At 35.8% G+C, this 18,965-nt stretch overlaps 5 protein-coding genes and 1 long non-coding RNA gene across 13 annotated transcripts in view; 2 read left to right on the forward strand and 4 right to left on the reverse strand.

Moving 5' to 3' along the window:
* Positions 1-964: 964 nt before the first annotated feature.
* Positions 965-2,177, reverse strand: LOC115235534. Its single transcript, XM_029807384.1, has 2 exons — positions 1,842-2,177; positions 965-1,646 (listed from the first exon to the last, which is right to left on the reverse strand). The coding sequence occupies exon 2, from the start codon at positions 1,639-1,641 to the stop codon at positions 1,210-1,212; it is 432 nt and encodes a 143-aa protein (XP_029663244.1). The 5' UTR covers positions 1,642-1,646; positions 1,842-2,177; the 3' UTR covers positions 965-1,209.
* Positions 2,178-3,428: 1,251 nt separating this feature from the next.
* On the reverse strand, positions 3,429-7,483 carry LOC115235530 (xylosyltransferase oxt). Its single transcript, XM_029807380.1, has 7 exons — positions 7,121-7,483; positions 6,536-7,014; positions 6,308-6,450; positions 6,070-6,236; positions 5,341-5,722; positions 4,254-5,218; positions 3,429-4,152 (listed from the first exon to the last, which is right to left on the reverse strand). The coding sequence occupies exons 1-7, from the start codon at positions 7,286-7,288 to the stop codon at positions 3,694-3,696; spliced, it is 2,763 nt and encodes a 920-aa protein (XP_029663240.1). The 5' UTR covers positions 7,289-7,483; the 3' UTR covers positions 3,429-3,693.
* A 66-nt stretch (positions 7,484-7,549) lies between these two features.
* LOC115235531 (protein ecdysoneless) lies at positions 7,550-10,799 on the forward strand. Its single transcript, XM_029807381.1, has 5 exons — positions 7,550-8,083; positions 8,177-8,670; positions 8,753-9,260; positions 9,410-9,608; positions 9,714-10,799. The coding sequence occupies exons 1-5, from the start codon at positions 7,810-7,812 to the stop codon at positions 10,138-10,140; spliced, it is 1,902 nt and encodes a 633-aa protein (XP_029663241.1). The 5' UTR covers positions 7,550-7,809; the 3' UTR covers positions 10,141-10,799.
* Positions 10,643-13,050, reverse strand: LOC115235532 (tether containing UBX domain for GLUT4). 2 transcript variants are annotated; one of them, XM_029807383.1, is made up of 7 exons: positions 12,846-13,050; positions 12,674-12,729; positions 12,344-12,593; positions 11,767-12,222; positions 11,327-11,684; positions 11,065-11,230; positions 10,643-11,004 (listed from the first exon to the last, which is right to left on the reverse strand). In XM_029807383.1, the coding sequence occupies exons 1-7, from the start codon at positions 12,930-12,932 to the stop codon at positions 10,830-10,832; spliced, it is 1,548 nt and encodes a 515-aa protein (XP_029663243.1). In that variant the 5' UTR covers positions 12,933-13,050; the 3' UTR covers positions 10,643-10,829. The 2 variants fall into 2 exon arrangements, with proteins under 2 accessions (XP_029663243.1, XP_029663242.1); XM_029807382.1 differs by having other exon boundaries at positions 11,758-12,222; positions 12,846-13,049.
* A 661-nt stretch (positions 13,051-13,711) lies between these two features.
* Positions 13,712-18,965, forward strand: part of LOC115235544 (cytochrome P450 6k1-like) — an 8,461-nt gene continuing 3,207 nt past the window's right edge. Inside the window, exons 1-4 of one of the 7 annotated variants that reach the window (XM_029807408.1) lie at positions 13,712-14,187; positions 14,885-15,093; positions 15,168-15,327; positions 15,434-16,883. In XM_029807408.1, the coding sequence (XP_029663268.1) occupies positions 14,917-15,093; positions 15,168-15,327; positions 15,434-15,534 (438 nt within the window). In that variant the 5' untranslated portion in view covers positions 13,712-14,187; positions 14,885-14,916 and the 3' untranslated portion in view covers positions 15,535-16,883. Of the gene's footprint in view, positions 14,188-14,705; positions 15,094-15,167; positions 15,328-15,433; positions 16,884-18,310; positions 18,492-18,965 lie in introns of those variants that run through there. The other 6 variants (XM_029807410.1, XM_029807409.1, XM_029807411.1 and 3 more) reach the window with 6 other exon arrangements.
* On the reverse strand, positions 14,391-14,975 carry LOC115235546. Its single transcript, XR_003884045.1, has 2 exons — positions 14,913-14,975; positions 14,391-14,576 (listed from the first exon to the last, which is right to left on the reverse strand). It is a non-coding gene; the product is annotated as an uncharacterized LOC115235546 (long non-coding RNA).

Genomic DNA, 18,965 nt, shown 5'->3' on the forward strand with positions numbered 1-18,965 from the left:
AAATATTTTAATAATATAAAAACCAATAATATTAATAATAAAAACTGAGAAAAATCAACGAGTCATCAAGATGTTATCAAAGTTAATATTGAAACATATAAATTTCTAATATTTTCTTGATGATATTGTTACGTCCAGACTCGAAGAAGGATGAGTCAATAGAAGGGCGCAACCACTATCTTTATGATCCCAAAGTCAAACGTCTCGAGACGTTAGAATCGGGTCGAACGAACTTGACGGTCCGAAAATCAGGTAAACGACCGTTCGGGTCGCTATTACACTGTTTTTCGGAAATTCGCTCGGCGGTCCCTTTTTGGTAAGAGAATTTAATCTCTTTTACGCGTTCACCCTAGACCGCTTTTGCGCGGCCTCAAGCCCAATTCATCGATTGTGGTATACGCGGTTACCGGGCCAACCACCCCGGCAACCACGCGTCAAAACAAACGCCCCCCTCCCCTCCCCTTCCATCCCACCCGCGAATCATCGTCCGCGCATCAACTCCGTTCCTTCCACGCAAAGTTTCCTTCGGCGACATAACCTCTCACCCCTTACGCGGCGCCTGCCTGCTCGCAATTAGGTTAGAGACGAGATTGACGTTTTCCGAGCACGGTGAAACATCGAATGACTTTTGAAACGTGCCGTACGTCGTCTTATCTAAACAATCCTGTCGTTACGAATCAATATGCGTCAACAAGAAAGGCGATTAGCGAGGAATTAAAAAAAATATCTCTATTTCAACAATAACGTTCGCTCTATCTCTCTCTTCAAAGGCAGAATACTGGAAGTACTCGTCATGATTTATGCAACAAAAGATAGAATAATGATGTATATGTTAATTTTCTCAGCACGCGTCTCGAACGTAGAATAAATTTATGATACACTATGTAGAATGTATACGCAATAAAGAAATTTTATGAGCAATTGTAACCTGAAAGCAGATAGCTTCTAAGGCTTGTAGGTAAACAGATAAAGGTATACAAGGGCCGGTTGTTCCAACTTTTTGATAGATTTACCCGTCAATCACCCATTAGATAAATATCAATAATTATTGTTTCATCTATTGTAAAGTTTATCTATGGGTTAAATTGTTATTATCAAAAGATAATTTTACTCTTCCAACCATTGTATTAAGATCTCTATTTACATTGATATTTGGGTAATAATGGGTGATTGATGGATAAATCTACCAAGAAGTTGGTACAACCGGCTCTAAATGAGGTGTTTAGATAAGTCCATAAACTTACCGTTAAGGGACCAAATGTGCGAAGGCAAGCTATGAGCGGCGTAAACGCGACCACTCTCCTCATCCGTGTCGTCGGAATCCGGGATCAGTTGCGGCAGGCCAAGGGGTCCAACTCCAACCCCTGCGACACCAACCCCTACCGAGGTAGAGAGACCGGCCTGCTCAGAGGAGGAGAGATCAGGAACGGAACTCAAAGAGCGTGCACGCTGTCTACTATCCCCGGACACACGTGTGTTCTGCGACTGATTAGCCTGCTGATGCTGATGCTGCAGCATGCCCACACCACCAGGCAGGGAACGGAGCATGGAGAAACCCTGCATTGTGGTCTCATTGGCCCCAGTGGAGGATTGACCGTTGCCACCAGCGGATTGTGCTACGGTGCTTGCCTTGGCTCCCATTCCAGCTGAGATTTCAAACTATCACCACGTGTCCCCTTGCAATTCTCCTCTCTCTCTCTCTCTTTTTTTCTTTGTCTGTCTGTCTCTCTCTCTCTCTCTCTCTGTCTATATTTATCTATGTATCTATCTCCTCGGCAAATAATTCAACAATCACTTGCTTAGTTTACAAGAAAAAAATAAAAAGTGTGAGATCCGGGTACCTCAGGTCCTGGCAGTGGTACGCACACACATACACTGGCACAGTCCTCGCGCCTCCGTTTTGGCTCCCGTCTCCACTGTTCTTTCCGTTTCGGCGTCGACGGCGACAGACGACTGGAGGACGTGGCTCGATCCTACCGGCGGCGTGATGCTTACAACACTTTGGGATTTAATTTAGGCCGGAATTTAGCAGACGTGCGCCACGACAAGCAAGTCATTTCGTCGTCCGCGAGCATACCAGCGGCTCGTCGCACAAAACATCCCCCGACATCTTACGATAAACTTCCTAGATGTCAACGCGATCGCGCAGATATTCCACTTCACGGTTTTCCGCATGGATTAAAAACTAATCAGACTGACTGCGAGGCGTCTGTTCGGACGAGGTTCGGCGTGCATTTATTTGATTGGCTACGCCATGTTATTTAAATTCAGATGTTTGGAATAAAGTTGTTTCGACATAAACTGTCATTTATATACAGGGTGATTCTAAATAAGTGCGAAAAATTTTAGGATATAATTCTTTGTCGAAAATTAAGGGGGGTCTTTCATATAAACATATATTCCTATATCCCTCCCTGAAGAATTACACTCTCCTAAAGGGGGAGATGAAAATTAGATTTTTATTTTTTTTCTCAAATTTTGAACAAGTTAAGAAAATGAAATTTGGTGGACATTTTCCACTAGTAAAAAGGATACTTATTAATATTTTTTTTAATCCTCCCGTATCGTTGTAAGGGGATGAAACTAGCAACCCCTATTCAATTTTTTATTAGAACTTTTTAACGAACCGGAATGTGATCATCTAAAAATATGTGTTAGAAAGCTTGATTTCTTTAGAAACTTTTTTATTTCTTTAATTTTTTTCGTAAAATCAATATTTTTCAAGAAAAAAAAAGATACATCATCATACACAGCACAGTACTAAATGACATAGGTTTCGAGTTATGAGAAGTTAAACTTTAGAATAAAAAAAGTAAACAAAACAAAATTATAGAATAGTTAAGAAAAATGGAACAAGAACAATATAAAATTATAATAAATGTTGAAAATGACCATCTCCCAATCATGATACAAGAGTCTACCCTCCGTCTCATTGATTGGCATATATGTTCAAATATCCCAGGTGTGTTTTTAATTGTTTCACATGATGCGACAATGCGATTTCTTAAATCTTCCATATTTTTAATAGGGATGGTATAAACCAAGGAAATAAAAACTTCATTTTCACCTCTCTCTTTGGAAGAGTGTAACTCTTCAGGGAGGAATATAGGAGTATATGTTTATATAAAAGAGCCCCCTTAATTTTTTCGACAAAGAATCATCTCCTAAAATTTTTCATACTTATTTAGAATTACCCTGTATATGAGTATTATCTATACCTTAAGAATCTGATAGTTTGTTCAATTATATAAGTACATACATACATGTAAGAATAAATCTTAAGAATTATCAAGGTAACTAAAGTTATTTTTTTGTTTTAAATATATACAATACACATTATTGCAATTATTATCATCAAAGAAGGCATTCTAAAACTGTTTTGTTCGATATATCTTGAGATATAAAACAAAAAGAATGACACCCATCTCTTATCAATATAATTCCTTTAATGTGTGAAAATATTAGACAGAGTTATTAATTATACATACCAAAAAAGTTTATGTACATATGTATATATATGTATACATATTATATATATATGTATATATATACATATACATTTTTTCTTATAAATATGAACTATATGTACACAGTTTAGTCGATATAAAAATATCTAAAGACGTTTTGTAATCTTTATACACACATACAAGTTTCAAAACGGCGAAAATGGCACGTAGTTGATAGAATAATTAATCAATAGTTTTGACATAGATTACGAGTATCAGCCTTTAAATCAGGGCTCAGAGAGCTCCAATGCGTATCGATACACTTTTGTAGTTTCAATTCGGTCCCAACCTCGCCGGCGTCACATATTTCGTCGATTTTGTAATGTTCATATACCAATCTATCTAACCAATCATCGAGGTCTTGATCGATTCTATTTTGACTGTGCGTAATAATCTGCTCATTCGCCATTGCAGATTTCATTAATTTGGACCAATTTTTGTTCATTTCCTCTGTAATGTGATAAATGGTGTTCGGGCCGTCTATTATTTCCTTGAGTCTTTCCGAATCTATCTTTTTGGCCCTCCAATAGGACAATGGAATTACCAAAAATTTCAATTTTATCATCAGTTGAGAATCAACAATTAACAATAGTCGCCAGGTACCAATGGCTAATTGTTCATTCAGCTGTGGTTTAAGGTGTCCTACCTAAAAAGATACGTAATAAAGTTACACATAAGATTATACTATAAGATTGAAGTAGAAAAAAATAATAAAGTTTTAATTGTAAAAAATAATGTTATAATTACCAAAGTCATCTCCTCAAGCAAAATATGATTCACATCAGCAAGGTGTCCATATGGATCAATCCACAAAACTGATATATTTTGCGGTACTGTAATACTTGCATCGAATTCGTAAGCTAACACCGGATTCGAATATGGTCCTATGCTGCCCATTAAATTTCTAAACTTTTGTTCCTTTTGATCATAATCCGTACCAACGGAAAGACTCCGTATCTTTCCCGACCATAATCCTGACCCTAATCTGCCAGGAGGAAAGTTATGTCGCACAGAAATTAAAGCTTCCACGCGTCTCACGCGATTATTACGTATCGCAGATACGTCGAAAGATTCATCTTTACATTCCGCAAAGATTAATACACCGGTGAACCGATTTTCGCGAAAGTACGCGGTGTTTTCCAATAAGTGAACATTTTTATGATCCATCTTCAATTTACGGTAAGTTAGTCTTGCCAAAGAATACGAAAGCGTTAGTAACGCATCATCTGGTAGCGGACTCAGATCCGCGTGATGATACAGACTTTGCCAGTACATGTCGTAACCCTTGATCGTTCTATTCATTCTATCGGGATACAGCCATTCTTCTACGCGGTCGATAATTCTGTGATCGATGACGGGTTCGAATTTACGGGCAAAGAATATATTACGATTCTCCGTATTTTGTAATCGACTATAATCCTCGAGTTTAAAATCGTTTGGACTGCATCCACACCAATCCACCACCGCTTTATACTGGCACTTGCAACCCAACTTCCTTTTCCAATTAGTCATATGCAGATTATTGTCTATATAAGTATTGCAAAATCGCGAGTTTCTCAAGACAATATGTAAAAATGATTCGGCTGGCAACAGGGTGTACTTGAACAGTTTTAACAAATCATTTACCAACGAATCGGGATTCGGATTCGCGACGTACTCGACAAAATCCCGACTTAAAGCGAACCAATCGCTACCACCGTCAATTTGAATACCTATAAAAATAGTAAAATTAATGTATATATGATATACACAATTTTATAAATAAAAAAATTCTTTACTATGTGTATAAAAAAATTAAAAAACTGCTTATATGTATATATATAAAATCACATACCATCTGGCAATTTTCGATCGCCGACTCGCCACATGCGCGCCTCACATTCGACGAAAGTCTTATCCAGACCTTGTTTCGATATAAAACGTTGAACTTCTCTTCCATGTGACTTTGCAAAGTTCATATTCTTATTCCAACTTAGAAATTCGGTCAATTGACTGTTGTTTTTCAGAGGGAAATCAGATTCCGAAAGATTTACAAGAAAATCCCAATGCTGCTGATGTGCCAGCATCTGTTGCGCGGACTTCAAAAATGTCGTCAAAAGACTTGCGCCACCCCAAATACTCGCGTGTCGCAAACCCTCTCCTTTCGCCACTTTGATATTGTTTAATTTACATGATCTTTCCAGTTCTAACATTTCTCGGTATAAATAATCTTGCCTCTGAAAATATATGACTTGATATATTATTCTAATTTATTTATCAGATTCAATATCAATTATCTGTTAATTTTGTATTATATCCAATATATAATAAAGAAATAATCTATAAAAATCATTAAGGATCTCTATAAATCTAAAAATTAAATTCAAATAAAAATATATTAATATATAAAATTAAAAACTAATTAAAAAATGTATGTCTTTTCATGATGTAACTATATGCCTGAAGTTTGTATAAATTCATCAAATTAATGTAAAAAAGATAAATATATATATATATATATATATAACTCTATTTTTTTATATATCTAAATACATAAATAAATAGAATTTGTTGCACTACTTACCGCATCAACATGAATATAGAATAAGTGCGAGGGATGATACAAAACATTAATAAGTCGTTTCACTTGCCTACTCGCCCTGCCATTCACTGTCAGCAGATAGGCTATTCGCACAGGTTGCTCAGGTTCATTTCTTAAACTCGAGTTTCTCGCCTCTTGAGGTTTAAATTCTGCCAAGTCAGAAAAAGATTCCATTTATGTGTGTAAAGGTATTTATGCATATTTTTGTGCATTTACATACTTCGAATTCCAGTCCAATATACATTAATAGTTAAATAGCCACCGCACGTCTGTCTTGGATTGCCGGAACATTTCATATTACAGCTAGAGTCTGGTAACCGTTTCGTCTGCAATGGTTCTTCCATTCCACAAAAACACTCAATTCTAAAATTATACAATTTTATGATGTATTTTAAAAAGTTTACACAATGTATCAATATATATGCTGTAAATTTTCAAGGACACTAACGAGTATTCTGTACCGGCGTATGGAAATCCCGATTGAAGACACATATAAGCGCAATGCTCCGGCGTATTGTTCCCTTTGAAGATGTGATAATAACCAGAAAGCACTCTCAATGTCTTATCATCTTTGTAGCAGCCCAAGTTCTTCGGCATGCCTGTAAAACCTGGAGAGTGAGGACATAAAGATTGTACTCTTTCCGGGTACAATACACCCTGCTGGCTAAGGCACGTCACATTGACAATGCGTTGTTTGCATGCTTGATTCTGAGCACGCGTTATGGCACTCACTGCTTCTCTGGTCATAACTTCGCACATAGGTGTAAAATTTAAGGATTTACGATCTAACTTAATTCGGGCAGTGCGATTTCTTAGTTGAGATTGCAATGTTTGTTTGTTCAAATTTATCTGCTTGTCGGGTGGAAGTTTTAGTTGACGTAAGCCTTTCGGCAAGCCTTCATCTTCCTCAGGTTGGGAAGAGCCACCCTGCAATTTAACAAGAAAATATCAATTAATGATATAAATTAATAAATTTTTCATTATTATTGCATATATACGTTTTCTTGCAAGACAAAGGTTAGATAAGAATTACCTCCCCAGATGACAGCCGGTTGGATTTGTTTTTACCATTGTCCAGACCGAAAAATGTGTGTAGGTAGATCTGGACACACAATACGGTTATGCCGAAGGCGAAGAGCAGCCGATACTTTCGCAAACAGCTCGACGATCGGCCGCCCGGGTGGCTTTTGGTAGTCGCCATGTTCCGCGAATTTCACTCGCAATTACCGTATCAATTACAATGTACGACCCAAGAAGTCGGGTCCATCGAAGCTAACCATCTCATTACGACGATAGCTTCATTTACATCGGTCCGCATCCCGTCCTCAGCGAAGAACCGAATCCGTTTCTTCACTCATGCGCTTCATATCGCATTCCATCGCACGCATTTTGCAATTCGCAAGCACCGTGATGTGACAGCATCCCCTGAAAGATCGTGAAGGTTAGATTACGCGAAGGTTAGGCTGGGCTCGCGCGTCATGGCGCGTGCCTGAGCTGCATCAATTCGACGATGGTCGCATAGAGGTTATGGTCGCGTATCTTGAATAACGCAGTAAACAACTTTAGTCACGCGTTTTTATCACCTATGCGGTCATCCACAAGGAACGCCCATGGGAGCCGAGCGCTGTGAGGTGATCTATTCCGAGTTGACCTGGGTGAAAGAAGTGACGTAGAGGAAACGCGCGTTTTTGGCGGATAAATTGACGTTTATTCGAGAGTCAAATGCCACGCCAAAAAATGGCAAATACCGCGGTCACGCACAAGGCCAAAGAGGAGGATATCCTCGAGTGTTTCCTTTATCCCAAATTCTGCTACGCATCTGACCCAGACGCGGTAACGGAGGCGAAATTGAGTGAAGAAATCGCTAAGTACAATGAAGAGATCGCCCCGTTCATCGTCGATCATATCTGGCATGGTGATAGCTTAAATTTCCGTCCTAGAACCAAACAGGCGATGTTACTGAATAGAATTCTCGAAGGATCAGCGGTGGAGGAAGGTAATTATTTCATCTCCGCCATTTTTTTTTCTTCCTTTGTTTATTTTTAGAAAAATCACTAATCAATTATAATAATCGATCATTTCTCATTAGATTACCATACCTTGCCTCATATATATGCGAATCTACGTTTCGACGAGGATATAGGCGACGAATGGCTGACAGTATTCCTAATATTTAGGCTTACCAAAGTTTTCGATGGATTGATCGCTAGAGTAGTTGATTCGGATGGAGAATTTCTTCTGATAGAAGCTGCTAATGTGCTGCCGCTGTGGGCCAGCCCTGAGACGTGTCAGGATCGTGTGTTCATTCACAATGGCGATATTCATGTTATCAGAGAGAGGGGAACGTCGTTTCCTAATTTGCTAAATAATATACATGGCAAGCCCCATATCTCCAAGATGTCTGAAAAGGTGCAACTTGTGTTGCAAAAGCGAATCGGCATTTATCCCGATGAGATTCAGAAGAGGAAACATAAGGCCAGGGCATTTCTGCCGGAAAAAGCAGCCTCCATACTTCGCCTAGAACCAAGACTCATAGCTCCAGTGATTAGAACTATTTGTCATTCGGATCCACTCGAACGCAAGGTATATACAAATGTTATAAAAGTTATTTAATATAATCGACTTTATATATTACATATATATATATTTCTATCTTATATTCTAGGTTTGTCGCGCCATGAGATATTTCCCACCTGAACAACGAACTATGGTCAATGTCAGAATGACCAAGTGTTTGTACGCGATGGCGACGCACTGTCGTTATACCGGTGATCCAAGAACAGGTTGGAACATACCACCTGCAACTTGCTCAAAATACAATGCTCATGTTCTCGGAGTTAAGATAGCATGCGGTTTAGAGATGCTAGTAGCTCGGGCCAATGAGGAACGTAGAAAACGTACCAAGGAACAGTCGGACGTTCCCGATGATGCAGAAAAATTAAAGCTGAATGAACCAGCTTTCAATGCTTACCTAGCACGTTTAGAAGCGAACGGTTACTTTAGAGATCTGTTGGAAGGTAGCCAGGAACGTGAGAAACTGTTGTCTACAGCAAAAGAGTATTTCTTGAAGCATGCGACTTTATTTGATAATATCTCAGATTTGTATGAAAGCGATGCTCAAAAAGTTTTAGAAGCATGGGAGAACATTCAAACAAATGACATTGAAATGCATGGTAATTTGTTGTTTATTACTTTAAATTTATATTTTAAATTGCGATCTCTTATAAAGTAGCATAGTAATTTCTCGATTACGTTAAATCGTGTACTTGTTGCTACATTTAAATTTTATTTTATATCATATTTATATTTTATTTTTACACAGCTCAAGATGAAACTATGCTGAGTCCTGTGGATAGTGATAGTTGGCTGAACGTGGACCCGGCGCAATTAGAAATATACTTGAACAAACAGTGGGGCAATTTTAAGGATAAAAAATTGGATCAAGAATCTTTAAGTCTCCGAGAGAAGGTGCAATCATTCCTCAATCAAACCAGCGACATCGATGGCGTGCATTTCTTAGGGTATAACATCTATATATTTCAGGAATAGATATAATTTTGAAAAACAAATCCATGTTTTACTCGTAATTTAAGTCGAAAATAGACAATTGTGGATTTTAATTCTAGAGAACAATCGATGGACAATGACATGCAAGATGCGGAGGATGGTGGGCGAATAGACTTCGACGCGGACGTATTTGATAATACATTGAGAGGCATCCTCGATTTAGTTGTTCCGGGAGGAGAGGGAGAGTTCGAAGGTAGCTCGGAAGGATCGCTAGGCGGTGACGACGAGGACAAAGGCGGCGATATGGATAAATACATGCGACTGTTGGACTCGCAACTGCAATCGCAGATGGTAAAAGATGAGAGTACGGTAGCGAATGACGACAATAACAGCGCGGATCCCGTAGAGGCAAATTTGCGAGAAAGTATTGAAGCCGAGGCCGGTGGTTCCGGTCCAACCGGGAACATAATCGGTGGTCCTGTTCGAAGGCTCATGCACTTGCAGTTGCAATCGCCCACGACGGTACCACCCGACTTACAAAGTTAATGGCACCTCGACGAGTAGACGATTAATATAGTCGATTCACATTAACGATCGCAGACATTATTGCAATTTTTCGCTTCATTCTGCAAAATACATAAGCATTCACCATTTCAAGGAAAAAAAAAGAAAAGAGATATTTCATAGACTAAAGTCTTGTTACGCTATATCTAAAAACTATTATATTTATTACTTAAAATATATATACTTAATGTTATATCGATCAAAGCACCTTTATCACACAGTTAATACCATTGCTGCATATTTCACGATTGTACTTTTCATCACTCGACTCTCTATTAACACCATTTTTCATACAAATTATATATATGTACACAGATATATAAAATGTTATTACTGCGGCCATAGAATTAGATTGTAAGAACTTTACTATTTGTATATGTAGCATTTTGTTTTCACTTTTATAACTAATTTTACTAAAGATTGGACTCTCTTATGTGTACAGCTTTGTACATTTCAATTGGAATAATGAGATACATGTTGGACATTTCTTGTGTACAGATTTATATATTTTAGACTTGCTGTAAGAACGAAACATGTATGTGTACACATACATGCCCACTGCGCGTACAACGATAATTTCCATAAAAGTCTCGTATAGAATATTGTTTAAATTACAATGAGGAACCATCTCTCTCTCGGTGCTATTAGCAAAGTAATTATTTGAAACCTGCCTATTTGAACCATTTTGGTGTCTTGTTTTGATTTCGAGCTGATGATGATGACGGTGACGATGACGATTTACCACTACCACTTGGTCCCGGAGTAACACGATTGCTTCTGCTCTCGACAACTGTGCCTCTATCTTCTCCAGTCGCTGGATCTTGTTCTTTTCGCGTCATGGTGGTTCTATATAGATAAATATAAAATTTAGTGACAATCAACATTGATAGAATCAGTATACTTTACCTAGATCTGATGGCTTCGATGCCAGCAGCTCTAGGATCTGTCAATTTTGCTTTTACACTCGAGCTGAGTGACGACTGCCCAGAATAATAAACGATAGCAGAGGGAACAAGATTTTCATCTACTAATCGCGCATCAGGATTTAGAATATGCTTTGGCGGGCTAGTATCTACAAAAAATAATAAAATTTTACTACAATAAAATTATTATATACTTACTCCATTCATATAGAATAAATATGATAATTGCATGTTTTATTACTCACAGATAACGAATTCGCAATTCGGATCATCCAAATAATTCTTAATAAAGTTCTTAACAGTTGCAATAGTCTCCAACGGCCCGAACAAGCCCTGAAGGACAAATTGATCAGGGAACTGTACGCGAATTACGGTACGTCGATACTTGTGCAATCGGTCCAGAGTGCGCTTGTCTTGTTCTAGTTGACGCTGCGCCTCTGTCAGAAGCGGAGCGTCCTCGAGTTGTTCCTTGCGACGCTTAGCATCTCGCAAAAGAGTCTTCGCGTCGTGCAGATCGAGTTCGAAGAAGTTATCCGGCAGTTCGTCCCTTGGCAATGCCTGTGTCCCAGCTTGATTGAACACTAGAGCGTTTCTCTCCCCTAACTATAACATAAAATTATTAATAAGTAAACATGTCACTTGAATGAGATTGCACGTTTGCACAATTACACCTTACAAACTTCACTTCGTATACATCTTCCTGGACTTTTGTGTCCACCTCTGTATTGTACTGATCTCTTCCATTCTTATGATCTTTATGAGTGGATGCAGAGGCATGACTTTCTCCTATCATATAAATATTCCTTTCTTGTTCTTTATCATTCAACACATCTACTTTCTCATCTTTTTTGTCTATTTTCATCTCAGATTTTTGATTTTCCACATTTGATACATTTATTGATTCACCATCATCCAGTGTTTTACTACAGTGCGGTGCACATGATAGCACTCTTTGGGGACAATCTTTATTGCTTGATGAATTATCCACTGCCACCGCTGACTTTGGAAGTAAAGGAGTAGATACATGTGCTTGAGTTTTTAATTGTTCGGGATCACGATATATCAATCGTAATATTGCCTTTCCACTATTGAGGCCTAGTGACTTCAATGTTGTCTTTTCTAATGCTTCTCTCCCATATACCTATGTGGAAAAACTTTGGTTAGATACGTTTTTATTTCTCTTCTTACACATGCTCGCGGTATAATTTAATAGTAGATTATAAAACATCAGTATTTTTTTCAATGGTTATGTAAATACATACTTCTCGATGCATGTAGATTAATACAGCTCTCTCAAGGTCCGAATCGGGATATATTTCTAACAATGCTTGAGCTAACGTTGTTTTAGGTGGAAATTCGCGCATTATTCTCTCTCCATTCTCTGACTGAATACCAATCGTAACATTCGACGCGGTACGCGTTTTTGTACAGGCTACCATTTCCAACTGAGCGTTATTTGGCAAACCAGTAAATCGAAATATCGTATTAGGATCTAGTATCTGACGATTGTGTCTGTGATAGGGATATGTACTTAATACAATATAATTATATCACATTATTGCAAAAATCTAAATGTAAAGTGTCATACTCACTTTATGTCATAGTCATCGACGTTGAAACCCTGCTTCTGGCATACTTCCTCCAGAACCTGCAAAGAGAACCTTCGTATGAAGATTTTTTCGAGACAACACTATCCTTATTTAGCGAATGCAAACGTCATAATCCGTTGATAAATAGTAATATCGAGTCGATAGATTTATGTACCTGCAAGATCGTTGTGTTCATCGTAACCTTCACATTTTGCCGGCGACCATTCGGCGCAAGGACAGTGACAGCTTTGTTTGCCGCCATGGTGATTATTAAAACTTTAAAACGGTTCTATATATAAGCGGCCATCAACAGCTGATTCAAAGCAACGTCGATCGCGCAGACGTTTCATATGTCTCTTCCGCGGGGGGGATTAAAGTCCCACGGGTTGTGTTCGAAAATCTACTCGTCGGAGTAAAGCACCGTTCGATTGACCAATCAGAATAAAAGGAGCAAAGATATCTTTGCTCCGATTGATCAATCAAATATCATTCTATTTCGACGAGTAGATTTTCGAACGCCATCATGAAAATCGATAAATCTACGAAAAACAAGATTTGTGTTGACCCAGATAGCACAGGTGATCGTTATGAATACAAAAAGGATTCACTTTTTGAAATTCTTTATGAATTAGTATAATCTATTCCAAATGAATTCAAAAGATCTTTCTTCCGGTAATCCAAAAAGAATTCCATAAAATTATATTTTCTGACTTCTCATGGAATTAAATTGAAGTTGTTCCAAAGGAAGTCCTTTTTCTGTTTATAATGGGTTCAACAAGAACTCATTTTTGCTTTGGTAAATTACTACAACGTAATGCGCATGCGCAATCTAGAAGTTTCCGAGGCAGCATCGCGGCGTATTATTCATTCCCGACTACAGGGGTGCGTTCCGTATTAACGTCCGGACGACAACTTTTTATCCAAAACCGTTCCGTTTACCAAGGTGTAACGTCATAACTGCGTTCCGTTTTCACAATTTCCGAACGTTCGGGCGACAACTTTTCGTCGTGCTCAGGACTCCGATGAAAAACGTCACGCATGCGCAAAACGGCGTGATGTAATAAAGCGACGGTCAAATATATGTAGATTTGCGTTGTAGGTTATATTTATGTTTATATTCTATCAATTTTGTGTTTTAATATAAATTAATATAAAGAATATATTATGTTTGAAGTTTTATATCTAAGTTTAATGTTACTTACATGTAGATAAAACCTGGTAATGGATAATTTAAAGGCAGCTAGTTTAATTGTGATCAATTATTTAAGTAAATTAATATTCTTTAATATAAAATATAATCACAAAACATAAATAAAATGTTATGTATGCGCAAGCGCAAAATCGTCCAAGAATCGTTCCGTTTCACGAGACAATCTCGGTGTGTGACGTTATACCTCGTCTGGACGAACATTCCGGTATACGGAACGCACCCCTGCTAACCGCAGATTAGGTTATCCTTGGTTTGTCTTCCCGTCACTTCGTTCCAGGACAGAATAAGGAGATCACGGATTTTTAAGGTAAAACATATTTTGTCAATTCTGATAAATTAATTTTCTAATAGTAGGCTAACATTATTTGTTGTTGTTTTGCTATTTGGGTTATTGCAAATACAACTTAACCTCGTCACCGCACGTGGTGATTAAATCTTATGTTTTATTAATAAACTACTTTTTGTGTATTACAATTTTTAACTCTTTAAAATATTTAAAATTATAATGATAGGAATATGCCGAACCAAAAAAGATACGACAATCTATCAAAACGGCAGATTTATCGTCGACTCGCTGTTCAATCAAAAGCAGATCTACATGATCTTCATGATTCATCTTTAGAGTTTACAAACGAACCAGAATCTGCAGATGATATTTGTTATATTAGGCAGGAGCTACCTAAAGGAAAGAATAACCTTATTTGTTGTTGTTTTGCTATTTGGGTTATTGCAAATACAACTTAACTTCATCACCGCACGTGGTGATTAAATCTTATGTTTTATTAATAAACTACTTTTTGTGTATTACAATTTTTAACTCTTTAAAATATTTAAAATTATAATGATAGGAATATGCCGAACCAAAAAAGATACGACAATCTATCAAAACGGCAGATTTATCGTCGACTCGCTGTTCAATCAAAAGCAGATCTACATGATCTTCATGATTCATCTTTAGAGTTTACAAACGAACCAGAATCTGCAGATGATATTTGTTATATTAGGCAGGAGCTACCTAAAGGAAAGAATAACCTTCATGTCAGAATTGACGATGAATCTGAACCATATTATTAATTTGTTGAAAGATCGTTGCACAGAAATGCTGGTAGATGAAGCGGAAAATCTTTTGCCGAACTTCCCTTTAAGAACTGTTCAAAAGTTCGAACAATTTCAAGAAAATCTTGTCACATCCTTGGAAATACAAAAACTATATGTAAGCAGATTATTTATCATACTTTTATTTACCATGCGCAAATTGTAATGATCTATTTGCCTCTATTTTCATAGATTCGCGAAATAAAAATGGTCGGAGGATCTGATCCAGGCAAATTCACCAGAGCTACATTGCACTTTTTAATATCAAATGAGCTAGCATTGCAGTATTCCTGGTCTGGCCAAAAAAACACGCGGAAATTTCGAGATACCCTAATTTCCCAACTCATTGTCGGTGAGTTTATAGTCAATATTTAATTTTTCTGATTTTTAACCAAATATTAATGTTAAATTTTTTAAAAAAATATCTATATATCTAATTACAAAATTTTCTATTACAGAAACCATTTCGAAAATAAAGAATGTTCCTAAGAGCGATATCGAGACAATTATAAAGAAGTGGTTGCAACACGCTAGTGACCGATTAAAGAATCGAAAATAGATTATTTTATGACGGTATGATTATCTTAATGACGGTATGATAGCATTAAACAAAATTGTTTTTTTTCATAGTTTATTAATTTATTGGGAGTATTGCTGATCTTGGTTTTACAATTATAGCCGCGTTAGTTACGCTCTGTCGACGTTTCATAAATAGTGTAGTATGCAACCCAAAAACCAAGAGTAACAATACTCCTAATACATTTATATTTCATATAAATTTATTATATTTTATTTTTCTAACGACAAAATATTCCTTTATATAACACGGGTGCATGTGGAATTGACATTTTAAAATATCTTATTAAAGAAACACGTACAATTGTCCGTCAGTTGTCTTTCAAATTTATAAAGTGTTATAATGTTTCATACTTTTTGGTATAGATTCAAAATTGATATAGATTCTAAATTGGAATATTTTCAAGATTATTTTGAATAAGTGTCATTTAGCATTTTTATATGTATATTGTGTTGTTTCAACCAAATGATCTCCTTACATTTGAACTTTCAAAGACTTATCGACGAGATTTTGTTATAATTTTATTTTTTTTTATATCCTTAGTTTTCAGTTTAAGGAGACCTTTGGCATAAGATTTTCCTCTTGATCTGCTTCTAAACATTTTGGTTGTTACATTGGCGACATTTTTGTAACATCTCCGCAATAAATAGTTTCTATTTCAGAAACCTTTCAAAGTAACATTTTATTTATAAATTGTTTCTTGCACATTCATGCAATATATTTGAGTAGTTGGGCTTATGTTGCACAAGCATAACACAAGTGAAATACATGATAACAAGCGATAACAACCAGAATTTTTAGTAGATCGTATTCTTTGCCACGTTCTTTAATAATTATGTTAATAAAAATTGTTAATAAAAGTTGTGATAATAAGTTGTGATATAGTCCACATATATTAATAGTAAAGAATATATTTAAGTATAATTAAAAATAATTTTATTTTTGAGACGTTTGGTGCTATACTTGTTATTTTTTATATGAAAACATTAACTATAAGTATTGACAATAAATTCAATATTAGAGTCCCAGATATAAGAAAAGCGCGATTAGTGTTACGGCTACTAATTGGCTTTGTCATGTTCCTGAAAAACAAAATATAGTTATCTATTGTTAACGTTTAGCTACTCGTAAAGAATATGTTATTATTTCAAAAACTTATGTAAGATAAGTATGTAGTCCCATGAAAGAGATATCTGCGATAAAGAGAAAATTACCAAACCAATTAGTAGCCATTCTAATCAATATTAATAATTTGTATGTTGTTATGACATACAAAAGTATATATGTATTATACGTATTATTTAATCTGTGATATTGAAACCAAAGTGATTTGGTGACTGTTTGGATGACTGTTTGGATTCTCTGTGCTATCTGAGATAATATTTAATTTTATAATTTGTTATATTATATTTCATTATACATATTACGAATTGTTATATTATATAGAATCTATAAATCTGTGATCACACTCCCCAGATAGCACAGAGAATCCAAACAGAATTCTTTTTGAATTCCCGATTTATGAAATGAATTCTTTTTCCATCTCATTTCTGTTCTAAAAACATTCTTAAGAGTTCAAAAAGAATTCGCTTTTATGTCACCAGTTCTGAGCCCTTTTTCGTATATAAAAGGAATTGTTTTTGTACTTTATAAGAATTTGCAATGTAAATTTGAAATGGTTCTTAAATGGTATTCTAAAAGAGTTCCCCATTACAGGTCATTTTATGTTCTTTTTGAATTTAAAAACTGTTCTCTCTCTCTCTCTCTCTCGGATAGGTTATAAAGGATTCATATTTAGATTTTTATTGTTTAAATATTATTTTTATTAAAAGTGTGTAATATATGTATAGATTTGTACATACTTTTTTTTTGGTTTCAATCACTTTGGTTTCAATCACAGATTAAATAATACGTATAATACATATACTTTTGTATGTCATAACAATTAATGTACAAATTATTAATATTGATTAGAGTGGCTACTAATTGGCTTGGTAATTTTCTCTTTATCGCAGATATCTCTTTCATGGGACTACATACTTATCTTACATAAGTTTTTGAAATAATAACATATTCTTTACGAGTAGCTAAACGTTAACAATAGATAACTATTTCGTTTTTTAGGAAAATGACAAAGCCAATTAGTTGCCGTAACACTAACCGCACTTTTCTTATATCTGGGACTTTAATTTGACTTAATTGTCAATACTTATAGTTAATGTTTTTATGTAAAAAATAACAAGTATAGCACCACACACACACACACACACACACAAACGTCTCAAAAATAAAATTATTTTTAATTATACTTAAGTATACTCTTTACTATTAATATATGTGAACTATATCACAACTTATTATCACGACTTTTATTAACAACTTTTATTAACATAACTATTAAAGATGGTAAATCTAAAAGTTGATTATAAAAATTTCAAAAGTCTGATTGTGATTTCGCAAAATATTTAATATGATCCGGAATGTATCATAATTTGAATAACATCGGATGAAGAGTTCTCAAAGAGTTCTCAAGCGTTCTAATTTTTCTGAAGAATATAAAAAGTTTTTAAACAATATGATAATCTTTTATATAAGAAATTTTTATGTACTTGAAGATTTTGGATATATTGAAAACTTGAACGGAAAATTATCTATAAGTAAAATGGTTTTGTTCCTTATAAAATTTACTGTCATAAAAATTAAATGCGTGGCCCATTAATGAGTATAATTAAATATTAATAAAAATATAAAATTCCAGATTTCTAACACCGATATCGTTATCGAGAAAGGTACGCCGATATACATCTCTTTATACGGACTTGGGACAGATCCCAGGTTCTGGGATGAACCCGAAGTATACAACCCCGATAGATTCACCGAAAATAATCATATCACTGACGCCTACATGCCGTTCGGAATTGGTCCCAGGATGTGCGTAGGTAGGTATGATAATGTAGAGTATTAGTAGTTTATTCTAAAAATATACACTTTCTTGCAAAAAATCTCTCTCTCTCAAAAATAATATACAAAGAAATTTAAAAAAATATTTTAATAATATAAAAACCAATAATATTAATAATAAAAACTGAGAAAAATCAACGAGTCATCAAGATGTTATCAAAGTTAATATTGAAACATATAAATTTCTAATATTTTCTTGATGATATTGTTACGTCCAGACTCGAAGAAGGATGAGTCAATAGAAGGGCGCAACCACTATCTTTATGATCCCAAAGTCAAACGTCTCGAGACGTTAGAATCGGGTCGAACGAACTTGACGGTCCGAAAATCAGGTAAACGACCGTTCGGGTCGCTATTACACTGTTTTTCGGAAATTCGCTCGGCGGTCCCTTTTTGGTAAGAGAATTTAATCTCTTTTACGCGGGATGGGACCAAGTGCGATCTTTCGACTA

This window comes from Formica exsecta, unplaced genomic scaffold (genome assembly GCF_003651465.1).
Source record: "Formica exsecta isolate Colony F162 unplaced genomic scaffold, ASM365146v1 scaffold226, whole genome shotgun sequence".
In the NCBI taxonomy this organism is placed as follows: Eukaryota; Metazoa; Arthropoda; class Insecta; order Hymenoptera; family Formicidae; genus Formica; species Formica exsecta.

Bases quoted from the DNA above. Each gene is read 5' to 3' on its own strand.
- LOC115235534 (XM_029807384.1), bottom strand. From the start codon at position 1,641: ATGGGAGCCAAGGCAAGCACCGTAGCACAATCCGCTGGTGGCAACGGT.
- LOC115235530 (XM_029807380.1), bottom strand. From the start codon at position 7,288: ATGGCGACTACCAAAAGCCACCCGGGCGGCCGATCGTCGAGCTGTTTG. The intron at 6,451-6,535 runs GTTAGTGTCCTT...GTATAATTTTAG, and splicing joins TACGCCGGTACAGAATACTC to AATTGAGTGTTTTTGTGGAA. The intron at 4,153-4,253 runs GTAATTATAACA...GTATCTTTTTAG, and splicing joins TGCTTGAGGAGATGACTTTG to GTAGGACACCTTAAACCACA.
- LOC115235531 (XM_029807381.1), top strand. From the start codon at position 7,810: ATGCCACGCCAAAAAATGGCAAATACCGCGGTCACGCACAAGGCCAAA. The intron at 8,084-8,176 runs GTAATTATTTCA...ATTTCTCATTAG, and splicing joins AGGATCAGCGGTGGAGGAAG to ATTACCATACCTTGCCTCAT. The intron at 9,609-9,713 runs GTATAACATCTA...TTTTAATTCTAG, and splicing joins GATGGCGTGCATTTCTTAGG to AGAACAATCGATGGACAATG.
- LOC115235532 (XM_029807382.1), bottom strand. From the start codon at position 12,932: ATGGCGGCAAACAAAGCTGTCACTGTCCTTGCGCCGAATGGTCGCCGG. The intron at 11,685-11,757 runs GTAAGGTGTAAT...TTTATGTTATAG, and splicing joins ATGTATACGAAGTGAAGTTT to TTAGGGGAGAGAAACGCTCT. The intron at 11,231-11,326 runs GTGAGTAATAAA...TATTTTTTGTAG, and splicing joins GAATTGCGAATTCGTTATCT to ATACTAGCCCGCCAAAGCAT.